The sequence below is a fragment of the Globicephala melas genome, chromosome 1, assembly GCF_963455315.2.
Source record: "Globicephala melas chromosome 1, mGloMel1.2, whole genome shotgun sequence".
Taxonomy (NCBI): Eukaryota; Metazoa; Chordata; class Mammalia; order Artiodactyla; family Delphinidae; genus Globicephala; species Globicephala melas.
The window spans coordinates 140492937-140520300 of NC_083314.1; the positions used below are offsets into that span (position 1 = coordinate 140492937).

The 27364-nt window shown below is 46.2% G+C and overlaps 1 protein-coding gene across 1 annotated transcript in view; it reads left to right on the forward strand.

Moving 5' to 3' along the window:
* PLPP3 (phospholipid phosphatase 3) overlaps positions 1-27364 on the forward strand; it is an 82980-nt gene that overhangs the window by 40587 nt on the left and 15029 nt on the right. The window contains exons 2-5 of the mRNA XM_030870279.3: positions 814-971; positions 15312-15592; positions 15998-16055; positions 26940-27116. Coding sequence (XP_030726139.1) covers positions 814-971; positions 15312-15592; positions 15998-16055; positions 26940-27116 — 674 coding nt within the window. The remainder of the gene's footprint in view (positions 1-813; positions 972-15311; positions 15593-15997; positions 16056-26939; positions 27117-27364) is intronic.

Genomic DNA, 27364 nt, shown 5'->3' on the forward strand with positions numbered 1-27364 from the left:
CTGGACATTGATAAACTAGCAGCAGCTGCAAGAGTGCCTCGGTACCCCTGATGCCCTTGGGCTCTGCTCCAGGTCTGTAGGCAGGAGGGCCCAGCTCAGCTCTGCTCAGTCTTGTCAAAGACTCTTTGAACAGTGAAAGAAAAGCACTGGAAATGGCATTCGCTAAGCAGCTACTATGCGCGAACACTGTACTAGGAGTTTTATGTGCTTTGTTTCCTATTCCCCTTTAGTCATCACCACAATTCATTTGTGGGGAAACTGAGGCTCAGGAAGATGGAGAGAGAACCAGATGTCACATTGCTAGGAAGTGGTGGATCTGGGGTGCAAATTCAGGTTGTCTGTCTGATTCCAGAGTCTTCAGAATTCCAAGCCACAAAGTCTTGGCATGAGCTTCTCAAGGGGGAAATGATTGACTTAAGAGAGGAAGGCACTTGGAGGCATCATGAGACATCATTAGATTTGGGGCTTTGTTAGTAATAATTACAAATCGGGCTTTGATTTTTAGCGGGATGTTGTAGAGCAGTGGAAAAGCTCCTGCCCTGCCACTTCCACCGCCTCCCTCTGTGCTCTTGGACAAGGCAAGAGGATCACACCACGCCCTTCTTAGTGGCCACTAAAGGAGGGAAGGGGGTGCATGTAGAGAAGCCTCTCTGTAGGCTGTAGATCAAATGCAAGGAATTAACACTGCCGTCGATGTTGTTATCTGGGGTGGTCTTTGCTGTAGGTCATTCTTCTTTGGCCTCCTCGCACTGATGTTTTTCCCTCTCTCTTGTGTTTTTCTGGTATATGCGATGATGGTTCCGTCTGGTCCAGCGGGCCTGCCCTTCATCATCATTGAGACAAGCACCATCAAGCCTTACCACCGGGGGTTTTACTGCAATGACGAGAGCATCAAGTACCCGCTGAAAACCGGTGAGACAATCAATGATGCTGTGCTCTGCGCCGTGGGGATTGTCATCGCCATCCTCGCGGTAAGCGCCCAGACCGCCGTGCGCAAAGCACGTCGTGGACTATCCAAGCTAGTAGAGGTTTGGAAGATCAAGTAGAAATTCATTTGATTAACACTGTTTCATGCGGTTAATACTATTACTAAAAGTATTTTAAAATACTAAATATATATATAAGTATTATAAAAGTATGCTAAGCAACCTTCTACAATGCTTTGCATACCTTATCCTTACAACAATCGAACAAAGTCTAGATATCGTTCTTATCTTTCTTCTACAAATTAAGAAGCTGAGGTCCGCAGAGTAAAAATAATTTGCCCAAGGTCACTTAGTTAATGAGTGGTTGAGTTGGGATTTCAACCTATTGTCCCTTACCCCAGAGTCTGAGCTCTTAGCCACTGTGCTATAAATCAGCCCCAGAGGACGGGGGTAATACCTTATCAAATATCTCAGGCCTTTTCTGTGTTCTTTCCACACTCTCGTGGTGCTGCTCTGACAGTGGTAATGCCACTGACATTCTCTGGCATATTGTTTAATTCTCTCATCCAGGGACTGTAGTGTCAAAGTGAAAATAGAATGAGACTTGCAATCCAGGGACCTAGGTTCTAGACCTGGCCCTCCACTGCCAAGCTGTACGTCTTTAAAATCTCGTTCCAGTGCTGTACGTCTTTAAAATCAGGGGTGACCATCTTGCTTCAAAACTTTGCAGTCAGAAGTAAAAGAGATCATGAATATTGAAGTAATTGGCAAACTCTTAAGTGCCGGCCAGGCTGCTCATACGCCAGTGTAAAATCTAGACTTACATCCAGATCCTCCCTTAGAGGATGAAGCCTTCATTGAAGATGCCAGAATGTGCCGCCGACTTGACAAGGTCCAGGATTACTTTGAGCAATGGTAGCCTCGTGGGAATCAGGGTATGGTCTATCGGGCTTTACTTGGTCACTGCCCTGTTTCAGAGGTGTCCATTTAGGGCAGGGGAGGGGGAGAGTAACTGAGGGTGTTCCAGTCTTATAATTTGTAGTTCATACATTTTCACAGCCATCCATTCCACACCTCCAATATTTTCTAAATTTTTTCTTTGTCCTTGAACTTGAGCCAAATGGGCAAAGGGCTAGGCATCACATCCACCAAGATCGAAAATCTTTGTTTCAAATCCTTGAGTCATCTTTGTATTCATCCTAGCCTGGAAGCTTAGCTTTGGCCTGTAACAGCAAGCCAAGAAGGAAGGAGTTAATATTAAGAACACTGCATGTGAAATAAGGGCTTAGTATCCCCCGCATTCAAATGGAAGATCAGAAGCTTGGAGGGATTCAGTGACATGCTCAAAGTGTAAAGCAAGTAAAAATTCAAGCCTAAACCTGGCTATTCCCAAACCTCTGTCCGTCTTGCAGGCTTGATTTAGGCTTGGAGGTTGGCTATCCTATCCAAGTGCTCAGTGGAATGGGCAGTTAGCGACTGTTGCCTTCTCTGCATCAAATGCAAGCTGCCGATGGCCATGGAGCACAGTGCATGAAGTTTTTCTTTTGACTTCCCCACTCTGGGGGTTTGTGATAACTTTGAGACCCCTGTTTGTTTTTTAATAACATCGTAAACGAGGTGCGCAATCAACAGTTTGACATTGGGGAGGGGGCAGGGAGGCTAGTAGAATTCTTTCCAGCCTTTAAAAGAAAAGCTGTCCATTTGGCAACTGCGGTAGTTTCTTAAAGGTGGACTAAGGATCTTTGTGTTCAAAAGCTGAGAAATATGAAATCTAATTTTACTCTTTGCTCCAAATTAACAGTGTGGGGTTGAGTTCTCTAGGAAGAATGGCTTTGCCTGGAAAAAGCATTTGAATACTCAATACAGTATCTTGTGCTAAGGTTTGAACAGGTGTTTTTTGACACTTGGAGGCTCAGTTAATTGAATGCTTTTAGAAGCCGACTCTAACCCGGGAGGGCTTGAGATAAGAATAGCACAGCGACAGGGATGTTCTGTGATCTTCGTACTCTTTACGTGCGATTATCAGTGGCTTGCCTAGTGGGCTGCTCCTAGACGTGGCGCCCTGGAGAGAGACACTCCTCAGAGGCCTTGGGCCCCTCTGGCTATGTGAATTAGGTGAATCCCTGGTTCTTCTAGGCCTCGTTTTTCTCGTCTGTAAAATGAGAGTGTTCTTTGACTTCACTCCTGGGGATTGCTGTAGGAATCAAATGCCGTCCCTTCCGTGGGCACATGCTCGGCTGCAGTGGGCTGGGTGGACCCAGCGTGCTCAAGTGGCTTCTTTGAGGTCCACGTGTCTCTTCCATCCTTCCTTCCTCAAGCAAAATTCCTGGTCAGCAGCTCTTTCCCTGCTGTTTGCCAAGAGCCCCTTCTTCCTCACGAGATGCTAGTGTTTCTAAGAAAAATCTGCTTTGAAGAGCTTAGCTGTGGCTGGCCTCTCTCCTCATGTCACGTGGATGTTTTAATTAAAATGCTCCCTGACCTCCCAGGTTTCCTGGAAATGGTCATGTGCTGTGGCCTTGGTTATATAGGACGGGCGGCAGCGATGTTTCCTTCTCCCACACAGGGTCAGCAAAATAGGTTTGTTGGGGCTTCCCTCTGGTTCTGAAAAAGCCCAGCCAAGCAAATGCGGTAATAATTGGTGTCCTTTGTCAGGGGCTACCGTTGTGCCATGGAAACCTGAGACCGTGTTCAAGCCTTTTGCCCTCGTAGAATCCCCGCCACCCTGGCACGAGGTTTTCTGGTGTCTCAGTTTCTCATGGGGTTAAAGTCATAAGCGCTGGTTCATCCCTGAGCTCCTCTGCTATGGAACGTGTAGCAAATTAATGAACCTCACTGCGCTTCAGTGGGCTCATCTGTGAAATGGACATTATATGTCTACTTATGAAGCTTTTCAGAAATAAATGAGCTAAAGTAACTTAGGCCCGACACAAGCAGTATAGTAGGTAAATGTTCACTATTTTTATTGTAAATGAGTAAACAGTCAAAAAGTTGTGAAGTGACTTAGCCAAGACCTCATACCCGGTATAAGTAGGATCAGGAAATGACTTCCAGCCTTTGCACTCGTCACATCTCCCGCTCTTTCCTTGTAGTTTATTCGTCAGAAACCGGGTCTCTTGACTCTCGTTCCAGTGCTCTTTGCAAGAAAACTTTTACCTCTTGATCCAGCTGCCCCTGCATTTCAGCTGGAGGCATGTGTGAGAGGTGGGCTCCTAATGAGGTCTGCTTGCCTGCTCACCTGCCATTAAGGACCGGAGCACTCAGGGGAAAAAGGAAAAGCAAAGACCTCAGAGGAAAAGTGACTAATTCCCATTCATATATATTCTCAATTCTGGAAAAGCTATACGACTTGAATTCAACAACGATAGCAACCCCTCTCTCCCACTGTGACCGGCCAGAGAGCCTGGCTGGCCCCGGCCAGAATCTGCTTCTGATCAGAGGGCGTGAATGACAGTCAGGGAGGGTGGAGGGGGTACCCAGAGCTGGAAATCTAATCATCCTGCTGCTTGCCGCCCCGGTCTCCTCCCACCGAATGTCAGATTTGTTTAAAACAACACGAGAAGCCTTTACTGATTAGGATGCCCTTGTTCCAGTCTGAGGAGTCCCCACAACAAAGGAATCGCATGCCAACGGGGTTTAGAGTGTGGTTTAGAGATGCACGAATCAGAAGTTATAGAGAAAGCAGACACCTTTCTATGGCAGGAGATGTGGAAAAATCTAGTCATTTTGACCTCTTTTTCAGATGTATCACAGATTCTGGAATTATAGCATAATAGGAATTCCTTCTAAATCCACAAGGCAGTGGTTCCTATCCCTGCCTTGTAAGGGTTTAGTGACTCTACAGCAGTGAGATCAGGAGCGAAAGCAGTACATATCATTTCCTATCTAGCCTTCTCTCGATTTGCCTTGTACCGCGCTGTGAAGAGAATTACGGGCAAAGATCTTAATATGGAAAAATGCTTAGTATTCTTTTTAAATAAACATGAGCTCAGTGCTTGCCTTGGTCAGACCCTGAAAGGGGTTTAATAAAGATTCTTAATATCGAGGAGTTGAAGCATGATGAATCACAAGTGAATCCCCTTCTCCCTCTGGCCGTAAAAACACTACTGTTCCTCAGATCCCATTGATTTTGACCTCTGTCATGATATTCCTAACTAGAGAAAAAGCTCAGGCTTTGTCATCATCTGATTGAGGTTCACGGCCTGACTTCTGAGCTTATCCATTCTGTGACTTGTCCGTCAACTTCGAGCAATCCATGGACCCCTTTGGAAAAGAGCTATACCTTCCTTTACTGTAAATTGGTGACAATGGTTCACCAACGCCATAGGCTAGTTCTGGGAGTCAAATCAAGTGACAGTATGTGTGTCATCAGTGAGAATCAGCCTTTTCTTTTCTGTAGTGTCTACCGTAGCCTTTGTACTGTGCATACAAAGCCGCCTTCGTATGCATATTCTTTCACTTGTACTTGGTAGTGATTCTAGGGGGTAGATTGGTACAGCTAAGGCAACTGGGAATCGAGATAGGAAGTGACTTTCCCATAACTAAGGAGTGGCAGGGCCAGACCAGTAGTCCTCTGGATCCTAAGGCAAGGCTTTTAAGAAAAATAATGACACCACTGCTACCTTCTAAAGGCTGCCTCCCCTTCCACAATTACTTATCAAGCCCCCAGGGCATGGCAGGTGCTGGGGATGCCGTGTTGAACCTCAGCCCAACAATCTGTGTGTTGTCTCTTGTCGCTAAACTTCCAGAAGCTGCCCCATCTCAAGCAGACGAATAGCACCTTCAATACACATCGCCTTGTAATGTGTCCACATCTTGTCTCCCAGCTAGATAACAGGTTCCTGCAAGGCAGAGATCAGGTCTTTTCCTCCTGCACATGGTAAGTACTAAATAAACACCAAGCAAATATCACCTCTTCTCCAGGAAGCATCCCTTGGCTGCCTCCTCCCCCCACCTTCCAAAGGTCCCAGAGGTCCCCGGGCCCACCGCTATCGTTGCAGTCACTGTGCTGAACTGTCATGTCTGTTTGATTGTCTATTTCCTCGTTATCCTGCTAGCTGCATCACGGTAGGGACCGGTCTGATTTGATTTTGTATTGCTAGTGCAAGGCACAGACTTGGGTGCTCAATATATATGTTTGTGAAAATCACAGAGGAGGTCATGCATTTTGGGCAGAAACTCACAAGCATTAGGCCAAAAGATGTCAGAGGACCTAGGAAGCAGCGACAAGTGTCCTGTTTATCTCCTAAAATCTTCCCTGTGGTCCCTGATGCACGTGGGGGCCTGCTCTCTACCACATGCACATTTCTAGCTGGAGAGACAAGAAGAAGAGCTTATAGCTCCGAGACTTGTTTATTCAGGATCAGGCTTCAGTTTGCCCACATCTGGACTTCATTACTTCCTCCCCACCCCGCCATCTCCCTTTATCTGAGAGAGCACTGCCAAGAAAACAAGGTTCCCCAAGATTGCTTCCTCATTAAAGGTTAGTCGAGTCTTCAACTCTGAAAAACATGAAGTCGAGCTGGCCCAGTGGTGCCTTGGTGGGAGACCCAGTTCCCCAGTTTACAATCCACTACATCTGTGCAATTATCAAGACCACCAACAGAGAGTGGCCCTGTTAATCCTTCAACTGTGTCATCCCGGATCAGACAGCTACAGAGTTCTTCTGAGACCTTCTTACCCCTGGGGGTGAGGTGGGGGAAGGGGCCCTATTTGCGATATAACAAACACAGGCATGGAGGTTAGGATTTAGGTTTCTCCCTTTCCCCTCCACGCCCCATACTCTGCAGAAATTCTTCCTTAGTTACTATCACTCTTAAGGGTTCAGGTTTATTTGGAATATGTGTCGAATATGAAGGTGGTGATATTCTCCACTTAAAGTGATAATGCTTAGGGGGCTGGGAAATCTGTTTGCGTGAGTTAGTGTTAGGGGATGGGGTAGAGGATCGGATACCATTGGTGAACTATCTAGTGGGCCCGAAACTAATATGCCTTATCTTAAGTCCTCTTCAACAGCTACAGGGGGTAGGTATTATTTACCCCATTTTACAAATGAGGGAAGGTCCTGAGGCTTACAAGGGCGATGTGGCTAGTGTGAGGTTACTCTGCTTAATGAATGGGGAGCAGGAATGAAAACCCAGGTCTGTCTGGCTTCAGAGCCAGCGCGTGAACTGACCTTGAAGACCCCCTCAGTGCTAGGGGCTATGCAGAGTGCTCTTTATTTAGTAAGCTAGAAAATCTTTAGTTCCTGGTGTAGAGAGCTCAATGTATAGAGGAAGACGAAACATGTAGAGCACCGGGCAGATGGCTGCCCGAGGTTGACAGTGTGGGATGGTGTTTTGTAGCAAGTGGTTTGTGCAGAATCTCTGGGTGAGACCTTCCTTAGAACAGGCAGGCAGCTTCTAGGCTTCCTCTTGGCCTAGAAGCTGATAGACAAGACATAGATACTGTCCTTGGAGCTTATGGTATAAAGGGGAAGCAGGGCAAGTATAAGACTGACTGTACCATTAGATCCTCAAGGAGACTAAAGAATTGGTCTGAGAGCTAGAGGAGAGTCAGGGCTGTGCAGGGTGGTGGGCCCCAGAGAGGTGAGAGCTTCAAGGACAAAACAGGCCAAATGCTATAGATGGTCTAAGGGGTAAATAAAGTGCTATGGGAGTTGAGAGGAAGATCACTGAAGGTTGTTTTCATTGGTGAAGGCTTCATCGTCGCCATCATCATCATCCTTCATGGAGCACTTGTCCCATTTAATATCACAACAACCCTTGAGCTCTTGATACTGTCATCATATCATCCCCCTTTGTACACATAGGAGGGCTGAGAGTCCTAGAGCTCAGTTGTCCAAGACTCCTGAGTCAAAGAGCCCAAACTCTAACCCAGTGCACTCGTCGGCACTTGAGCTCTACTTTGAAGCAGAGGCGAGACTTTCATCAGAGATCCTGATACTCCAGGCAGAGGGGATGGCTTCACCATGACTGAAACAATAGGGTGTTTTCAAGAGTAGTCGAGCCAGACCCGTTTGGCTGGAGAACTAGAGTGTAAGGGAGTAGACAAAGATAAAGTAGGAAGAGATAACTGCAAGACTGTGAAACTCCTTGAGTGCTGAGGACTTTTTACTCCAGTTAATTGCCTAGAGATTGATGAAAGTATTTTCAGCCTACTGGGTCAATTTTCCAACCAAGGTTAAGGATGAGGCCCGAACCACAGTGGTGGTAATACAAGGGGAAGAGAGAGACAAGAATGGATGTGACACACCTTGCAAACGTGAGATGAACAGAATTTGATGACAGTGGGGTAAAGGAGATGGAGGGGTCTAAGATTTCCTGTCTTTGCAGTTCTATGTTTGGTGGCATCTTGAGTAGAAATGAAGGGAAGAGAAGTGAGGTTTGGGGCAGAAGTTGCAATGAGTGTGACTTGGTCAGGTTGACATGCTGATAACATCGGTTTGATAACTAACTAGTTGGATGATTTGGCAGAAGATTGGAACAAGACTGATAGGGGTAAATGGTAAGCTGAAACTAGAGAGAGAAAGGTGCCCTTTTGAAGGTCATTTTCACAGAGGTAATCATTGAAGCTATTGGAGCAGCTGAGATCACAGTGAAAAGGCAAGGATACAACCCCAGGAAGACCTACCTTTATCTGGTAGAACCCAAAAGTGGAGCCACTGGAAGAAGAAAGGTGTTTGAGAAATAGGAAGAAAAGCACAGTGGTGATATTAAGGACGTTAGGAAATTCAAGGTCAAAAGGAACGAGAGGTAGGCAATAGGCAATGTTACAGAGAGAACAGTCGGGAGACTCTTGCATGGATAGGCAGAGCTGGTCATCTAGGAGACACATGGCTGTGAGTCCCTGACTTTGGAAAATACGATGCTTCACGCTTCAAACTGCCTTCCTTGTAAAGCTTGTGGGCTTAGGGCAGCCACTACTGATTTCAACCATTCATAGCTTCTATAGTGACCTCTCTCTGGCTTCTTTGCTGTCCATTGTTCTAGATATTGGAGTTTTGACCTACCCATAAAGCCCAGAATCTCCACTGGTGGCCTTGGACAGATTTAGGTTCCCATTGCCTTTCCCGATCTGTCAGGCACTGATCTCCTGCCAAGAGGTTGAAGACAACCTAGTGGGAGAAGAATGGGATATTAAATTTCTCATCAGTTATTTCTCGTCACGAAAGATACTGCATGTTTTTTTGTAGTAGATGGAGCATTCAGCTCAAAGAAAACACAGCTACATGTATCTCCATCCTTAGAAGCAGGACCCAGATACGTTACATTTTTCCTTTCCCTTGGGACTGAGAAATAATGTGAAGAAAAGGATTCTCCATTATTCTCCATCATTTAATGTTTGTTGAATGAATGAATCTCTTCTGGGCTGAGAGAAGTTCATTAATCCACAGAGCTGAGATGTGAAGGGGGAGCTTGGTGCTCTGTGGCTGGCAGGGATCTAGATGTGCACGTGCCTGACAGGGTTACATGACCTTCCCAGGTGCTCAAGGAACGTCTGTCTCCCTGGAGACATCCATCCTGCCACCACCTGCTAGGGCTTCTAAGAGAACGCTAGCTTGACACCATTGGACAGAACACGGGAAGCCCAGGCTGCAGCGACAGCCCTGCCACTGCCCATTGCCTTGTACCTGAGGGTGATTCAATGGCCTCTCTGGCCTTCGTCATACTCACCAAGTATGGATAATAATTTAGTAATCCATAGGGTGTTGTGAGAAGCAGATAACAGTGGATAGGGAAATGTTTTGTGAGCCATAACAGGCTGTGCAGATGTTATCATTCAAGCAGATCAGAATATAGGGAAGTTTGTCCTTCGAACTCAGCAGGGGAAGAAGATGAGTCCTCAGGCTCTGAAAGATGGATTGTTGGGACACTGTGTGCAAAAGCCTTTTCTTGGGAAAATCTATAGAGGGGACTGTTGTAAACAGCCCTCGCTCTCTGGGATTTAGACTTCCCTTCTGCTTTGTTCCCCTGAAAAAGGCATCCTAGATAAAATGGTCAAAACCAACATCTCCATACCCATATTTTCTGGTTCTACCCTGGAGGGGTGGTACTTCCACATTCTATAGTGTGGAATGGTCCTTTCCAAGGGGCTCTTAGAACTGTCTTGGAAAAGATGTACTTGTATAAAAGTACAGGCATTTCCTACAGATATTGCAGGTTCGGTTGCAGATCATCGCAATAAAGTGAATATTGCAACAAAGCGAGTCACACGACATTTTGTTTCCCCAGTGCATGTAAAAGTTATGTTTACACTAAACCGTAGTGTATTAAGTGTGCAATCGTATTATCTCTAAAAATCAATGTATATGCCTGAATTAAAAAGCACTTTATTGCTAAAAAAATGCTGACAATCATCTGAGGCTTGCGGGAATCATAAGCTTTTTGCAGTGGTAACAGTAAAGACCGCTGAACACAGATCACAATAACAAATATAATAATGATGAAATAATTATGAAATAATGAAATAATGAAAAAATTGGAAATATTACGAGTATCACCAAAACGTAATACACAGAGACACGAATTGAGCAAATGCTGTTGGAAAAATGGTGCCGATAGACTTGCTTAATGCAGGGCTGCCACAAACCTTCAGTTTGTAAAAAAAAAACAACAACAAAACAAACAACAAAAAAGACCCCACAATATCTGCAAAGCACAATAAAATGAGGTATGCCTGTGTTAATTTTTTGTTTCTCTTTTTTCCAAGGGCAGAAAAAAAAACAATGTTTGCATGGCTCTTCTGCTAGGTGCTAGGCATTTGATATACCACCTTCTTTTTTTTTTTTTTTTTTTTTTTTTTTTTGCGGTACGCGGGCCTCCCACTGTTGTGGCCTCTCCCATTGCGGAGCACAGGCTCCGGACGCGCAGGCTCAGCAGCCATGGCTCACGGGCCCAGCCACTCCGCGGCATGTGGGATCTTCCTGGACCAGGGCACGAACCTGTGTCCCCTGCATCGTCGGGTGGACTCTCAACCACTGTGCCACCAGGGAAGCCCCTGATATACCACCTTCTTGAATCCCCTGGCAATCCTGTCAGGTAGAGATTACTCTTTTTTTTTTTTTTTGAGCTTTTAAAAAAAAATTTTATTTTATATTGGAGCACAGTTGATTAGCAATGTTGTGTTAGTTTTAGGTGTACAGCAAAGTGATTCAGTTATTCATATACACGTATCTATTCTTTTTCAAATTCTTTTCACATTTAGGTTATTACAGAATATTGAGCAGAGTTCCCTGTGCTATACAGTAGGTCCTTGTTGGCTATCTATTTTAACTATAGTAGTGTGTACATGGCAAGATATTACTCTTATTTCATAGACAAGGAGACCTAAGCCCAGAGAGGTGAAGTCACTTATCTAGGTCCAAGGTAAGAGATGGGATTCAGACCAAGGTTTTTCTGGCTCCACAGTCAGTGCTTCTTTCACCACCATGTGCTCTCTTCTTTCCAAAATGTCTCTCCTAATGTATCTCCAAATTTCCCCTCCGGAACAGTTCAATATTTGTGAATATGTGGCCAGTTGAGCTCTTGTACACCAGAAAAGACAGGAAGAGGAGCTGTCTGAGAGTTGGAGACTCCCTCCCTCCAGACTGCGGCCATTCTCGGGCAAGGACTGATTGACTGATCCCTTTCTCTCCACTCGTAGCTTAATTGCAATGCTTTCCCACTTTATTAGTTTCCAGATTCTGTGCCAAGTACTTTAAGAGGCAGGTAGGGGAGAATTCTTCTCTGCTCGCTGGCAGCCTGCCATCACCCCCAGAATCTGTTGCTTGCTGTTTCAGAAAGGGATCCACATTGAAGGCATTTTTCTCAGCCGTGAAATTTACATATCATAACCTTGCTGACTGAAGCAGAAATGAGGGCTCCAGGGGCAGGAGTATGGGCCCGAGTGGGGACAGAGCCTTTGCAGGGGGGGAGAGGGAGGGGGAGGGAAGAGCTTATTTTATTACCGGGGAATAAAAACATTGTGAGTAATGAATAAAGTCCGAAAGCAGTAAATCTGGAACTCCAGAGTTACGTGTGTAACGTGTTGGAGAACAATTTAAGCCCTCGCCTCTTCTGCAGAAGCGAGGTATTTGGGCAGCCCGAATTTCATTAAATGGTCTTTTAAGGGTTAGGATTACAAGAAGCCAAACCCGGCTGGTTCATAATGATGATTTATGGCTGTGTTGTCGACTCCCCGACCCTTCTGTACAAGGGGATGGAGAAAATACATAATTTGTTGCTCATTAACTCCAAGATCTGTCAGGGCTGCCCCAGAAGCCATGTGGTCCTGGAGTCATGTGTCTGCTAAATGGCTTCAGCCTGGTCCTGTCCTCGAAAATATGCAGTTGCCATTCTACAGTGGAAATTGTTTTTAATAACAATAGAAATAATAAAATGATCTCGATGTATTTCTTCTGTGTGTCTTTCAACTTGAGAGTCAGAATGCCTGGGCTCTGCTCTTAACACTGTAAGCTTACTAGCCTCACATCCTTCAGATGAGTCATTATTTCTCAGTGCCTTAGTATTCCCACCTGTAAACTGGGTATATTGTCTTCACAGGTTGCAGATTAAGTGAAACTGTACGTTGCTAAAGAAACATAAAAGATTGCTAGTATTATTAGGGTGGTTATTGGGAATTTTAGGGGCCATCACACATTCTCTTTTTCATCTTCCCACGAGAGGAGGAAGCATTTTAATTAGCAGCTTGCTATTTGCGAGACTGTGGCACTGAAAACTGCAGTTTTAGAATGAAGGGATGTTAGAGCTGAAAACAGTCCTTGAGGTGTAATCAAACCCTTTCTCCCTAAGACGGCTGACGCAGAGAGGCGACTCCCCTGAGATTCATCAATAAAATGATGTAAGAGATGCTGATGTGCAGTGGGAACCCACATGTTCTTTTTCAGCATCAGATAGGAAATCATGCTCAGGCCATGCCGATTTAGAAACAGTTTCTTAATCTGTGGCAGTGGATGGCTCAAGGAACTCGGGAGCAATCCAAGGGCAGGGATCATTCATGGGGCTTTGGTTCTGCTCCTTGCTTGTGGTGTCGTCTCCGAGGAAGTACCGTTCCTCTGCTACTAATTATTACCTTTGTTTGGTTAGGAGGCTACTGGTGGAGGTGGCACAGGAGAGCTGGGAATAAATGTCTTTGCCGTTATGAAGGAATGAATCACGGAGTCTAGTGCCCTCGTTTTGCAAATGGAGAAGCTAACTTATCCCAAGTCACTCAGTGAGTAGGGACTCGAGCCCTGGCCTCTTGACTCCTAGTTTAGTGCTTTTCCCCCCAAGGTCTAACGTCACGTGGGCATGATTTATAAATAAAGAAGAATAAGAAAGAGAGAACATGATGGTGGTAACAAACATCTGGAATGTGTTAGCCTGTAAGGTTACATAGGGTAAAAGTATAAACAGGTTCAAAAGGGGAATTAGACCATGAATGGTAGGAAAGAATGCTGGGTGGAGGGTTAGAACACCTGGGTCTAATCTTTAGATGTGAGTTAATTTGGACCTCAGTTTCTTCCATATATAATGGAGCCTTTCATTTATGACCGGCTAGGCTTCTCAGATTTTAATCTCTGCAGCATGTTGTCAAAGGACTCTTAGTAATGTTTAGATGACATTTCCAATTTTGCAATAAAACAACTGTGAGGACCACCATCCTGCTCCCTTTCATTCATTTGTTCATTCATCGGATCGTCCTGTTCTCCCAGGGAGTGGCTAAGCCAGGATGCCAGACCAGACTGGCCTTTGATCAGCTCTCTCTAATATAGAGTCATATGATCTAGGAAACTCAATATGATCTAGGAAACCAAAGGGTAGCACTTAGAAATATCAAGTATTTATGAACACAGAATCACTGTATAAACGTTAGCGTGCTGGTAGCTGTTGTCACGACTGCACCTGCTCGCCGCGCCCCTGGGCCCAGCTGGAATTTCATGGCCATCCTCCCCCCAGACTTGGGAGCCCTGGTCTTGGATCAGATCCCTAGCCTCGACGCCTTCCCCAGCTGTAAAAGAATGACGGGACACTTTGAGAAGGACTGCCCGGATGTGTCAGTCTATTGCCTCCCCTGTGGTTGTGAACATGCTCTCTGTTCCCTGAAAGGGCAAGTGTGGCTCATCAGCCTTCCCTGTGAGGAAGTGTGAAAGGGACTTTGTGGTGAGTGGTGAGTTGAACATCGCTGTCCCTGGACTCTGGTTGCATCCAGGAAGTGGCCAGGGCTGTGCCGTGGAGTTAAGACAAGGGCAGCAGGCTGTGTGGTGGTGCATCACCCGCGCAGAATTGGTCCTCGGCTGTGTAGGCAGCAGAGGCGTTTTGAGTCAGCTGCCCACCCCCCGTTCTTAATGTAAAACCCGACAGTTTTGGTTAAGGTGCTTTCCCTCCGCCAGCCTCAGTCCACCTCCTGGTGGTCCTGAGGAGTTCATAAAATAAAGTGTATAAAAAGTAAATACTGGTATGCAATAGATAATCAATAGTTGGTGGCCCTTTTTTTTTCTCTTTAAAGTAGTGATAAATCGCCCCATATTTTTTTTTTAAAGTAGTGATAAATCGCCCCATATTTTTTTTTTCTCTTTAAAGTAGTGATAAATCGCCCCATATTTTAAGCATAAAGGAGTAGGCACTGTGGGATGGAGGAAGGGCATGATCTGAAGCGCCTTGTATAAAGTTTCTTGGTTTGTAGGCCAGTGTTCTTTTCATCACGCGCTACTTCTAAAGAGTAAAATGAAAGAATCACTTTCTATGACCCAACGGGGCATTTCCCATCCATGTTACCACCTTTCCGGCAGTAACTGCAGAGATTTAAGTTATTTCAGAAGGACGCCAGGTAGGTGGCAGAGCCTGGATTCAAACCCAGGACTGGGTCTGGGGGCATTCGCCCTTTCCCACAGAAACCTCGGCTGTGGCTCGACATGGCACGGATCGAGGCCTGGTGTAAAGTTACATCATTGTTGGTGATCCTTTACCCCAAATCCCAGAATCCAGAAACGTGCTTAGGCCCTCAGACCATGACCTTGATTCTTCAATAGCTAAGTCATTATTTGTCTCTCTCTTTGTTTTAAAATATATGCGTGTGTGTGTATAATATATTTTTATATATTACGTATTTTTATATATTATATATTTACATATAAATATATTCGACTGCATATTTTTCTTGTTACAAAAGTACTATATGGCCATGTAGAACTTTTTAAAAAAAGGAAAAAATGACTGTGTTAGCACATTAATCTTTTCTCCCGTGCCTATTTATGTCTGTATACTTCTTCAATAGAAAATTGGGATGTTCTAGATTATAACTTGGAGTTATGTACTGAATATCTCTTATGTCAGTAAATATCCTTTACAGCCTCACTTTTGTTGCTGGGTCTTGATACTGCCTAAGCCCCCATCCATCGTCTTTCAGATCATCACAGGGGAATTCTACCGCATCTACTACCTGAAGGAGAAGTCGCGGTCCACGATTCAGAATCCCTATGTGGCAGCCCTCTATAAGCAAGTGGGCTGCTTCCTCTTTGGCTGCGCCATCAGCCAGTCCTTCACAGACATTGCCAAAGTCTCCATAGGGCGCCTGCGTCCTCACTTCTTGAGCGTCTGCAACCCTGATTTCAGTCAAATCAACTGCTCCGAGGGCTACATTCAAAACTACAAATGCAGAGGCGACGACAGCAAAGTCCAGGAAGCCAGGTGAGACCCCACCTCCCGTGGCACTGTGTCCATGCCTTTGCTGTAGGCAGTTCAGTGAGCACCTACTTAGTAGGGTACCAAGTTCAGAGCTGGGCCCCGGTTTAGATGGGTGAATAAAGCAGAGTCCGCATTCTTAAGGAACTCACAGTCAGATGATTGAGACAGATAGTAAATAAACAGTTACAATAGAGCATTGCTAAGTCCATTCGTTCATTCTTTCTTTCTTTGTTTCGTTTATTCACACATTCATGGGTGCCCGCTAGGTTCCGGGCAATCCGCTACCAAGGATGCAAAAATGAACAAGGCAGCGCTGCTTTCGGGGTCACTGTCTAGGGAGGGAAGATGCACGGACATGTACCCGGGATGTGAATATGGCCCTTACACTGCCCTCTCTTGCTCTTACAGGAGGTCCTTCTTCTCTGGCCACGCCTCCTTCTCCATGTACACCATGCTGTATTTGGTGGTAAGTACTTTGATTCCAGTGGAGTCCAGCCCCAGCTTCAATCCTGTCTGTGCAAAGAGCCGTCAGAATCGTTAGGGACAGACTTCACTGAGAAATCTTTGAAAAAGAGGTTAGATAGAAGAATTAGCTTCTATTCTGAGCTCTGCCACTGAGTTAGCAGAAGTTGTTTCACTTTCCAGACTTTTCCCATGTTTCAAATAAAAATAATATTTACCATGGCTGCTTGATAAGGATTGAGCACCCATTTTGGAATGATTAAGTGATAAAGACACTTGTATAACATTTTATGGTAATAAGCACCGTTTTCTGAAAATCCATGAACTCAGTTGATCCTTTCAGAAGCCTTATGTTATAAGTAATATTATCTCTACTGTGGGAAAGGATTACTCAGTAAGTCTTAGAGAATTAAAGCAAACTGCCAAAGTTTACGTAGACACCAGAACTGTCGCTCAAATCCATGCCTTGTGCTCGAATTCCTCGTAATGTTCTCCGTGCCATTCCTCCCCCACCCTCTACTGATGGAAGGGCTTTAAAAATCATTGTGTGACTACGGAGTGATTTTGAGTTTTACAGAATCCTTCTGCATCCCTGAGCACACGTGACCTCATAATAGCACAGTGAAGGAGAAAATCCTTGGCCCCACTGCTCAGATCCAGAGACCAAGGCCCAGAGAGGATCAGTAGTGTGTTGGAGGACCTTCAGGTAGTGGTAGAGCCATGGTCTGAGGTCCCCTGTTGGCCTCGCCATGCCATGCTTCCTGGAGATGCCGGGATGGTGCAGGTGAAGCGCCTTGCTCCCCTCCAGCTGCCACACAGACAGACAGCCGCCGGTCTGTTTCTCTTTGTCAATTAAATATGGTCCCACTGCCGTTCCTTTCCCCTTGAATGAGGTCCGTGTGCCAAAGCACTTCCTGCTTTTGGCTGCTTTGATGGAGTTCAGAGCGAGAAGGCGCTGAAAGGTCAGATGTAGCTCGGAGGAGCATAAGCTGTTTGGAAAAAGAACATTTTGATTTCAACTTATTTGAAAAGCATAATTAGGAGTTGGAAAAACAGCAGAGAGGTTTTTTTTGTTGTGTTTTGTTTTTTCCCCCAATCCTTTCCAAGTCTGGAGGCCTCCAGGCTTCCTGTTACCTAGGATACAGAGCTAAGAGGTAGGCCCCGACCTCTAAAAACATTAAATGTGGATTTTAAAAATTCATGGAGAGCACTTCCAACCATTCTTCATTTTTTGTTGTTGTTGTTTTAGTTTTTGCTTTGCTCTTAGGAAGGACTATTTAGCAGCAATATTTTGTTTCCTGTTCCATTTATGTTTTACCCAGGGCTGGAAGCAATTTTACAAAATATATTTCAGTGTTTTGTAAAGTAAAAGTGCTGACAGGTTTCTGGTACCTTCTAGGTGCCAGGCACTGTGTCGCACTCAAGCTATACCTTTCGATTCTCTCAATAACCCGGTGAGATGTGGTTTTTGTTTTGTTTTGTTTTGTTTTTTGACGGTATGTGCACCTCTCACTGTTGTGGCCTCTCCCGTTGCGGAGCACAGGCTCCGGACGCGCAGGCTCAGCGGCCATGGCTCACGGGCCCAGCTGCTCCACGGCATGTGGGATCTTCCCAGACCGGGGCATGAACCCGTGTCCCCTGCATCGGCAGGCAGACTCTCAACCACTGCGCCACCAGGGAAGCCCATGAGATGTGTTTTGATTACACTGTTTTCAGTTTCAAACAAACAAACAAACCTGAATCTAAGAGGTATTCGAAGCCCGGTCCTCATGACCCCAGCATCGTTGTATGTTCTTTTCATTGTGCTGCACGACAAAAAATAAGGCCAAACAAACCTCTGCAGGATAAACTTACAGAATATAAGCTCCAACCCTAATTTCAATGTCGCTTGAAGGTGACCTGCCTTTCTTCAGATCTGCTTTAATGGGTGAGATGCCCCCCTACCCCCAGCACCCATCACCTCCTGGAAGCTATGATTATAGCAAGAGCTCCCTGTGGGGGTGATGGGTGAGGAGTAGATTGTGATTGAATGTTTATTTGCATGTTTAAGGGAGGAAAAAATTACAGTGCCTTTATATTCCAGGAAGGAAGGAAGGAAGGGAGGGAGGGAGGGAAGGACGAAAGAAGAAGAAAGAAGACAGCCTCCTTAATCCTTCATCTCTGAAGCATATTTTTACACACACTCCCCCATGCACACACTGCACACTCTTCAGAGCTCTTGCAAACATACACACATTCACAACTCACAGATACCCACATATACAACGTGCAAACACAGGGCTCTCCTTTTAGCTCTAAGATTATCTTGTCTTAAAACAACCTCTGCAGGTAAGGGCTAAGAAGTAAGGAGGACAGTGCCCTTCACCAGGGCTCCTTTTTATGTGATATTACACAGAAATCTCAACTCTTTGAAAGTCCAATTTGCAAAGCTTTCTAAAGGAATTTTGAAGAACACCGTTGCCTCCTGTCTGGGGAAGTGGGAAATCCTGCAGTCCATCAGAGAAGCCCCTAGACTCCTCCCACAGGGCTTTTATATTGGGCTGCAGGAAGTGCTGGCGCTGCACTCGGCCTCCCACAGAGCCCCGTGGGCTTTTATGAAGGCAGCCTGTGATCCACAGCTTCTCTGGAGCCTTGGGAAGAAGCCCGTTTGAACCGGCTGGGCATGGCATTGACAGTGTTTGCCTTTAGAGTTGGACAGACCTGGGTGACTCTGGCCATGCCAATTACTAGCTGTGGAACTGGGAGTTGATTACTTAGGTTTTCGAACCTCAGTATACTCATCTGTCAAGGGGAGACAATTGTGTCTGTTTTTGCAGAGTTGTTGCCACTTTTCTTCTCTAGGCCCTGCTTTCCCCATCCGTCAAATGTAAGAGTGGAATTAGAAGGTGTCTTCTGATTCTCAATCTCTGTGGTTCTATTTAAAAGCAGTTGGGACCACGTGCTGAAAGAGAAGATGGGAGGCACTCAGAGACAGTTTTGCCCAGATTCCCGTGGAGTTCAGAGAGTGGCGGACCAGAAGCGCCAGCCATCCCTTCGCCAGGCCTTTCAGTGCCAGCCACCGTCTAGAGCCTCCCGTGGCTTTGGGGGGCGCTCCATATTAGGTTTTGATTTGTAAAATGGATAGCTTGGAAAAACCATGCTCCAAACACCAAATTATCTCTGGGCATGGAAGCTTAAGGATGAGGTTAAGGCCTGTCAGAGATTAATGCAAATTCTAATCAGAGAAATCCCGCAGCCTATATAAACATAAACGGTGCTTCCTACCCTTGAGCCCTGGTCTAAACTCCAGAGGACCACATCTGGATTGGCCCCACGCCTCCATGGTCAGGGATTGAGGATGGCCTGGCTGTCTGGATAAAGTGGCAACACAGGAGCCAGGCACCAATTCACATAGCACACCTGGAGTTACCTCTGTTGTACCAGGCAGGCTGCTGCCTTCTGGGGCTGCTAGATGAATCAGACCTGGGCCCTGCCCTCAAGGAACTCACCTATGCTTTCAACATTCATCATTCAGCATGTATTTAGTGAGTGGCTATTATGCACCAAGCCCCATGCCAGGGGTGGGGATATAGCGATGGGCAAGGCATGGGCATGGCCCTTGGGGAGTTCAGTCTAGAGGAACAGGTGGACAGTGACGATAGTCTTGTCCATGCTACAGGAGGGCCCGGGGTGTATAGGTTATTATGGAAGCTCAGAATTGTGGCACCCTGGCTAAGCTGGAGTGGGGAGCAGAAGCCGGGGAAGGCTTCTCTTAGGTAGTCACGGGATGGTGGGAGGGTTGGAAGGACTGCCAGGTGCACAGGTGGAAAGGAGGATGGTGGTGTGGGATCTGCAGGTGTTCAGTTGAGTGGGGCTTTGATGGCTGGTAGGAAGCAGGGCGTGGAGGGTGCAGTGAGAGCTGAGAAGACCTGGGGGTCGTCAGCCCCAGCTCCTCCAGCAGCAAGTTCGAGTGAGGCCTTTCTCGGACTGCCGAGCTCCTCTCCTGGGAATCTGCGCCTTGCCCCTCCCCTTCCTCAGGACACTTTGTCAGAGAAGCCTTTCCTGGAAGCCCCCTCCTATACTCCCTAACTCCCTTTGCAGCCTTATTTTCTCCCCCAGTTTCTCACCATCTGACATACTCTTTGTGTATCTCCACCAGATAAATTATAAGCTTCATGAAGGAGAGGTTTTTGGTCTCTTGATTCACTGCTGTTTCTCACTTCCCAGTGTCTGATACTTAAGTATGCAATGAGTGATGAACGAATGAACGGATGGATGGATGGATGATGGATGGATGGATGGATGGATGGATGGATGAATCCCGCGTCTTCTGACACTCCCAGGCCGTGCTCCTTTTCCATTCCAATCAGAACTTTGTTCATCTCCTCATTACTGACTTGATAGATCACAGAGGGCCTGTGTGATGTAGGGAAGGCCTTTGCTGCCTCTTTGCTGAACTGTTTGCCTTTGGACTCTTCACTGTGGTGCCCGTGAATACTGTGGATGTGTCAGAGGCTTTGTTGGGTACCAGGGAAGTGGCTGTGCTCTGATAGCCATGTTCTCTGGCCTCTGGTTGTTAGTCATTGAGCTTTTGTTCAACATGTTTAGAATCCTGGAGCAGTGGGGTCTGGTAGGCCCACAACACATGCCCACAGATCCTGGGAGTGTCTGGTGAAACCCCTTCTGGGAACAAGATTGTTGTTTCCAAGGGGGGATAAACCACAGCACCAGATGTTTTTCCTCTTCTTCCTGCCTGCCTCATCCGTCCATCCATCCATCCATCCATCCATCCAGCAGTTTCTGAGTACCTGTTCTGTGCCAGACCTTGTGTGAGCAGCTGGGGACACCAAAAGAGCTCACATTTTGTGAGGAAAGCCTGAAAAATATTTAAATAGTTGCAAAGCAGTTGGCTAAGTTCTCTGATAGTGGTGGACTGAGGGATTGGAGCCCAGAGGAAAGGACTGTCATTAACTCTGCTCTGAGTCAGTTTACAGGCTCTCCTGAGCTTAAGATCAGGTCAGAGACTCTTCTATTCTAACTCTTACAAAAGCTATACACCTGTGTTTGAGACGTGCGTGCTATAAAAGGGTGTGACAGGTGAATTAGAGGAGACTGAAGTTCCATATGCCCCATTCGGGTTGTCCTTTAGTCCATGACGCCTGTATAGTCCCCTCAGATTGCTTCTCCAGAGACAGAAGTCCAATACAAAAGACCAATACTTGACATGCAAAGCACTAATTCCCTAAGGAAGACAGGTGGTTCTGTGGTTAGAGCATGGACTTAAAAGAGGCAAATCTTACTCAGTGGAAATCATGGCCCATTGTTACCTTGAGCAGGTGACATGGCCTCTCTTGGCCTTGCTCTCTTCATCTGTAAAATGGGCACAATGGTGTCTGCCTACCAGGATGGTTGTAACAATTGCAGGGGATATAATTTAAAGCACTTCGCTCGGTGTCGAAGAGCTCAGCAAACCAGTAGTTTCTTTTTCTCTCCCTGATAGTGGCAGAAAACAAGATCTGATTCCCTTCTAAAGGAGGAGAAAAGTCAACTAAAAACTCCTCTTTGTCCTGAACGTAGTTGAATAACTTCCCAGTTCTGCACCACGTAGAGTCACCAGGCACGTGAACCTGAGCCATGGAGGAGATGGGAGAAGGGAGAAAGTTTCTCCCATGGGTGTCAGCGATCTGGACAGACTTCCAGGAAGAAAGAGGGCAGGGACAGAGGAAGGACAAAAGCCTCCTTCTCACTCTTAGCAGAGAGCTCCCAAGAGCAATGGAAATGAAGCCAGAGGACAGTACTGACCTGTTTCACCAGTATGCAAATTGTGTAATGAAACACAAATGACTTAGCAAGAACCAGTGAGACTCACCCCAGTCTGACTTGCTGGTTCAGCCCCAAGCTGGCTTGAACTCAGCCAGATCTTTCTAAGGAGGTTTTGTTAGAATTCCACAGGATCCCAGTTTTGAAGCTCAGACCAGGAAGAAGAGAGCTCCACTTCTGGAGTGAGTTCTGTGTGCCGAGGACTTTCATATACATCGGGGGGCGGCGGGGGGGGGGGGGACAGACATACACCTTTCTATTGTAAACTCCATATCTACAATCAGCAGTTTTATTTTAGCAACTGGAAGAAAAATCTTAGTCCCAGAAAGGGACTGAAAGATTATATTCTTTTTTTTTGTGAAGGAACTTGTTTTATTCATGTCTGTGTCTTTCACAGCTTTGAACAGAATAGATGCTCACAGCATTTTCTTTTAAGTGAACAAATCTCCTTATGTGACATATGGGAAAGCAGAAATCCAGAGAAGCAGAGTGCCTTGTCCAGGGTCAGACAGCTGGTGTGTAGCAGAGAAAAGATTCAAATCCAGTTGCTCTGTTTGCAAGTCAGGCACTTTCTGTGGCATCGCACTGACGCACAGGAAGTGGATTCTCTGAACACAGAGGCCTTCACACAGGTGGGGAATTAAAGACAGAGAGGACAGGACCTCAGGGCTGCAGATGCCCAGGAGAGGTCAAGCTGATTTAGGCTTTCTGGTTTTGTCCAGCTGCGCTCACCCCTTTCTTAACCACCCGTTTCAGGGTGCCTGGGACTTCGCTGAAGCCCCTGCCCGAGCTTTGATTCTGGGAGAGGCTCCTTGCTGTTTGGTCTAGGACAGGGCATTACATCCTTGGGGCCACAAGGTTTGACTCCCTCTCCTGAGTAAGGGTTACCTGCCCCCTGTGGAGTGGGAATGAATGGAGCTTCCTGACCTACATAGTATCCCCAGGTCAGGTTTCCAAGGGAGCAGGGCGTTCCAGAATGTACTCACTGATTCTGGGGAGGCCCGAGCCTCTGGCCTGGAGTGAGTGGCTCTTGTGAACTGGGCTTTCAACTGGCAAAATCCAATCCGTTCAGCACTTAGATTGGGGTAGGGCAGAGGGTGTTATCAGATCCTTTGGTCAACCTCAAAGCCTGTTGCCCTCAGCTGACTTTTCAAATCGAAAGTAGTCCTTGGGTGAAAGGTCATTGTGCAATCGCTTTCTTTAGTAATTCGCTTGTTTTGGTGAAATCAACAAAGTCATTGAGTCAATCTCATCTATCAAAGAGAAAGGGTGACATCGATTTCTATAAAGAGTGCCTTGAGTCCCTGTCTCATGCCAGGCAGGGTCCTGTGATGTGTCATTTGACCCTGGCAACCCTAAGAGGAAGGTGTTGTCCTGCCGGTTTCACAGAGAAAGAGACTGAGGCTTAGAGAAGTTAGTGAGTGGTAGAGCTGGGACTGGAATCAGGGCTGTCTCACCCCAAAATTCACTTTGCTACTGCTGTGCCCCTGCTACAGACACCAGGATCCACCCTGAGATCTTGAGACATTTCTCAATAAATGTGTCAGTTACTGATGGATTTGGGGGCACGAGCTTCCATCTGCCCACTCATTCCATGCCTGACAGCTTCCCGAAGGGATTCTTTCCCCCAAGATGGCCCCTCACTTCTTTCTTATTCCTGAGCACTCCCTTTCTGAAGCTATTCTGATGACAAGTCTCTTCCTCCCTCCTCAAGTTCCTCTCATGTATTTGCTTTTTTCTTATATTAAGCTCCAGCCTTCAGTATCTGAGTCAGTGGAAGGGGAGATGTGTGCCTCGTTCAGGTTGGGAAACCCACCCTTCCTCTGTCCCGCCCTGATCTCCAGGGCCCGTGACCTAAAGTCTACATGGAGGGGGCAGGGAGAGATGGAGGATTTTGAAAAGTCATTTTTTGAGGACCTGCAGATTTTTAAATTGAGGGAAATGAGAAAACCTTGAGGTTATTAGGTCCAAATTCAGAGAAAAAAAACCATGGTTAGAGAATAAAAGCATCTGTTTTTTGAGCAGTACGTGGTGCCAGGCACTTAGCGCCAGTCTGTGCTACAGCCTGTGAAACAGTGGTTGTTACACTTATTTCACATGGGCGAAAACTGAGGCTCAATGAGGTTTTTCTTTTTTTTATTTTTGGGCTGCACCCCGCAGCTTGAGGGATCTTAGTTCCCTGACCAGGGATCCAACCCACACCCTCAGCAGTGAAAGCATGGAGTCCTAACCACTGGACCACCACGGAATTCCCCAATGAGGTTTTTCTGGTGAAAACCTGTGCCCTTTCCGTTGCCCACCCCGCCCCTGTCCATGGCCAAGACTGGCTGGAGGAAGGCCAGACCATGGTGGTCACACTACATATGGCCTAGTCCTTCTTCCCTGAACTTGCTATTGTCTTAAAGACCGGGTTGAGTTGGAGCTATCAACATCATTCTCACTCTCAAAAAGGAAGAGATTTCTTTGGTTCTTGATTGTAGAATCTGCTGTTTGTTGGGTCATTTCAGCAGAAATGAGGGAGTAGCCTTTGACCTGCAGATTATTTTCTGGTACTGAGTACCTTGCTTAAAATCATTTTACACCATGGCTTACAGTACCATTTCCCAATAGTGATTCATTAGGTAGATACTCTGTAAAAATCATGTCTTGTAAGTGATGAAAATAAACATTTAGTATTTACCAATCTTTTTTAAAAAGACCCTTAGTATTCCATGGAGTATGGTTTGGGAAAGACTGACCTACTAAATAAAGGCCACGTTCATTAGTTTGACCTCCAGTGCCCTTCATGAGCTGCCTGTGCTTGCCTCTGTAGCCCTGTGTTTCACCCCTCCCCCATCCCCTGCCCCATACCCCCTTTTCTGCTATTACAGAACTTCAAGAAGTTCTCTGCCGCTCTGATTGCTGCCTTATAAGCCTTTGCTCTGCCTGGAATACACACCCCCTCACTACCATCCCCTTAACTCCTAGAAAATACCTATTCGTGTTTAGGATTCAAGTCAAGTATACCTTCCCCTTAGTAACCGACCTTGGTCCCCCCAACTTCTTTCATAGTTTCTATAAAGCCCATAAGTGCACTTACATGTTTTCATATGTTCCTCCAACTGGATGCTCGTAGGGCAGGAATTATAACTTCTCATTTCTGTGTCCTTAGCACCCATCACAGTGCCTGGCTTATTTATTGAGCTGTGTGTGCGCGTGTGAGTGTATTTATTTATTTATTTATTTATTGGCTAGTTCCACAGGTTTGGCCTTTTAGGTGAATTTTAGAATAATTTTTTAAGGTTTTTTTCTCCAAAGCTTTTTAGGATGTTCCTAGGAATCTGATTAAGTTTACATATTAACTTTTGAGTTTATAAGTTGAGGGTTCTTATAAATGGGTGTTCTTATAAATAAAAATCCTAGCGATCTATTCAAATTGTCCTTTATGTCCTTGGCTTCATAAAGGCTCTATGCAGTTCTTGGTAAGCTAATAACTATTTATAGCATCATCTTGGCCATTATGATGATTTTTTTTTTTTTTTTGCGGTACGCGGGCCTCTCGCTGTTGTGGCCTCTCCCGTTGCGGAGCACAGGCTCCAGATGCGCAGGCTCAGCGGCCATGGCTCACGGGCCCAGCCGTTCCGCGGCATGTGGGATCTTCCCAGACCGGGGCACGAACCCGCGCCCCCTGCATCGGCAGGCGGACTCTCAACCACTGCGCCACCAGGAAGGCCCCATTATGATGATTTTATCTCTTCTTTTAGATTTTTAACTGGGTATTTTTTATAAAACGATTGGTTTTTATCACTTGTTTAGTGGCCAACATCATCAGTGCATTCTCTTTATTATTTTTTATTTGTTGTTCTTACATTTCCCAACAATACATTTATATAATTTCGTAGTGATTATAAAGTTGCCTGCTGTTTTCCAGGCCTGGGTTTTTTTTTGCAGTTGTCTTCCCAGTCGTCGAGGTTTCAGTGCTAGAGGTTCTTCCTACGCGGGCAAGAGTGACTGTGGAATCTTCCACTCTTCTATCTCCTCAGGTTTACTGCTGGCTTGTCAATCCTGACCACCCAAAGGAAGGTGTCCATTTGTCTCAGGAAGGGCAGAGTCACTCCCTTGCCACTGTCCAGGTCTATCTTTAGGCTGTCAGCCCCTCCCCTCTGCTCTCTTCCCCTCTCTCTGGTCTCCCAGTGCCTTGCTTTGATTTGTAGTCGGAAGTTCCCCTCGTCCCGTTGTGTCTTCCCCCTCATTTCCCAAGTTCCCACAGGAACCTGAGAAGTCTGCTGTGCCCAGAGGTTAGAACGGAAACTGCAGCAAGATAACTCCAAGGGACAATGCCCAGCTGACGTCATTGCAACTTCTTTGCCTCGGCCAGAGCGGCGTTTTGGTTTTTTTCTTCCATTTTTCTTCAGGTTACTCTTCTACCCCACCCAGTCCAGTCTCTGTCAACCTCTCTTTGAAAGCTCTCTGGCATTGTCTGGTTGGTTTATGTGTTTCCTCATATTCTAATGCAAAATCCCTGGTTCCAAGTGGTGACTTAGAAGCTTGTTCTTTGGTAGAGTTGCTTTCTTTTGAAGCAGAAGCATTCCCTTGCGACTATCATAATGAACCACCCTCCCCCACCCCGTCATCATGCTTGTGTTTCCATGACACTCCTGAGAGGCAGGTAGTGTAGGGATTGTATAGCCGTGATCTCCAGGAAAACACACGTGTGCATTGAATGAGTTGTCATCAATTGTAAAAAAGAAACCTTTACTAACCCCAGTTACTATTCTTTAATTGGTTTCAGTCAAGAAGATGATAAAAGGAAACTCAGGTTTCTGGAGGGTCTAGTCCATGCCAGGCAGCGTGCTAAGGCCATTCTCATGAATTCTTTTCCTTGGCTCTTATTAGCTTACCTCCCTAGAAAAGCTCCATTTTTCTTAGTGTTTAGTAGAGGAACTAAGGCTCAAGGTGTAAAAACATGGGCTTGAGGTCAAGTCCAAGTTGAACGCTCTTTCTTCCAGATGGTTCCATGTGTGGGAATGTCACGTGTGTCAACCTGGGGCTAGAATGCAGGGGAGCGGCCAGTCACTCAGTGTCTGTTCGTTTTGTCTCCTCCCTCCAGCTGTACCTGCAGGCCCGCTTCACTTGGCGAGGGGCCCGCCTGCTCCGGCCCCTCCTGCAGTTCACCCTGATCATGATGGCCTTTTACACAGGACTGTCCCGCGTGTCTGACCACAAGCACCATCCCAGTGATGTCCTGGCGGGGTTTGCTCAAGGAGCCCTGGTGGCCTGCTGCATAGTAAGTAGCCTCTTGTCCTCGGCACACAAGCAGGGCCCTGGATGGCTTGCTTGTTAAATGTTTCCAGCTCAGTGACCAAAGCCAGGGAGCTCAGTCCTCTTCTCTGCTTGGCGTCTGAGGAGCCATCCTGCCCCAGGAGCCCTTCAGTGAAATGAGGATAATTCCTGCTTCTTTCCAGCCTGGGAGTTTTAATCCAACAGATTCTGTGAATCCTTTTCTCCAGAAATACGGAAGGTTCGTGCTCATAG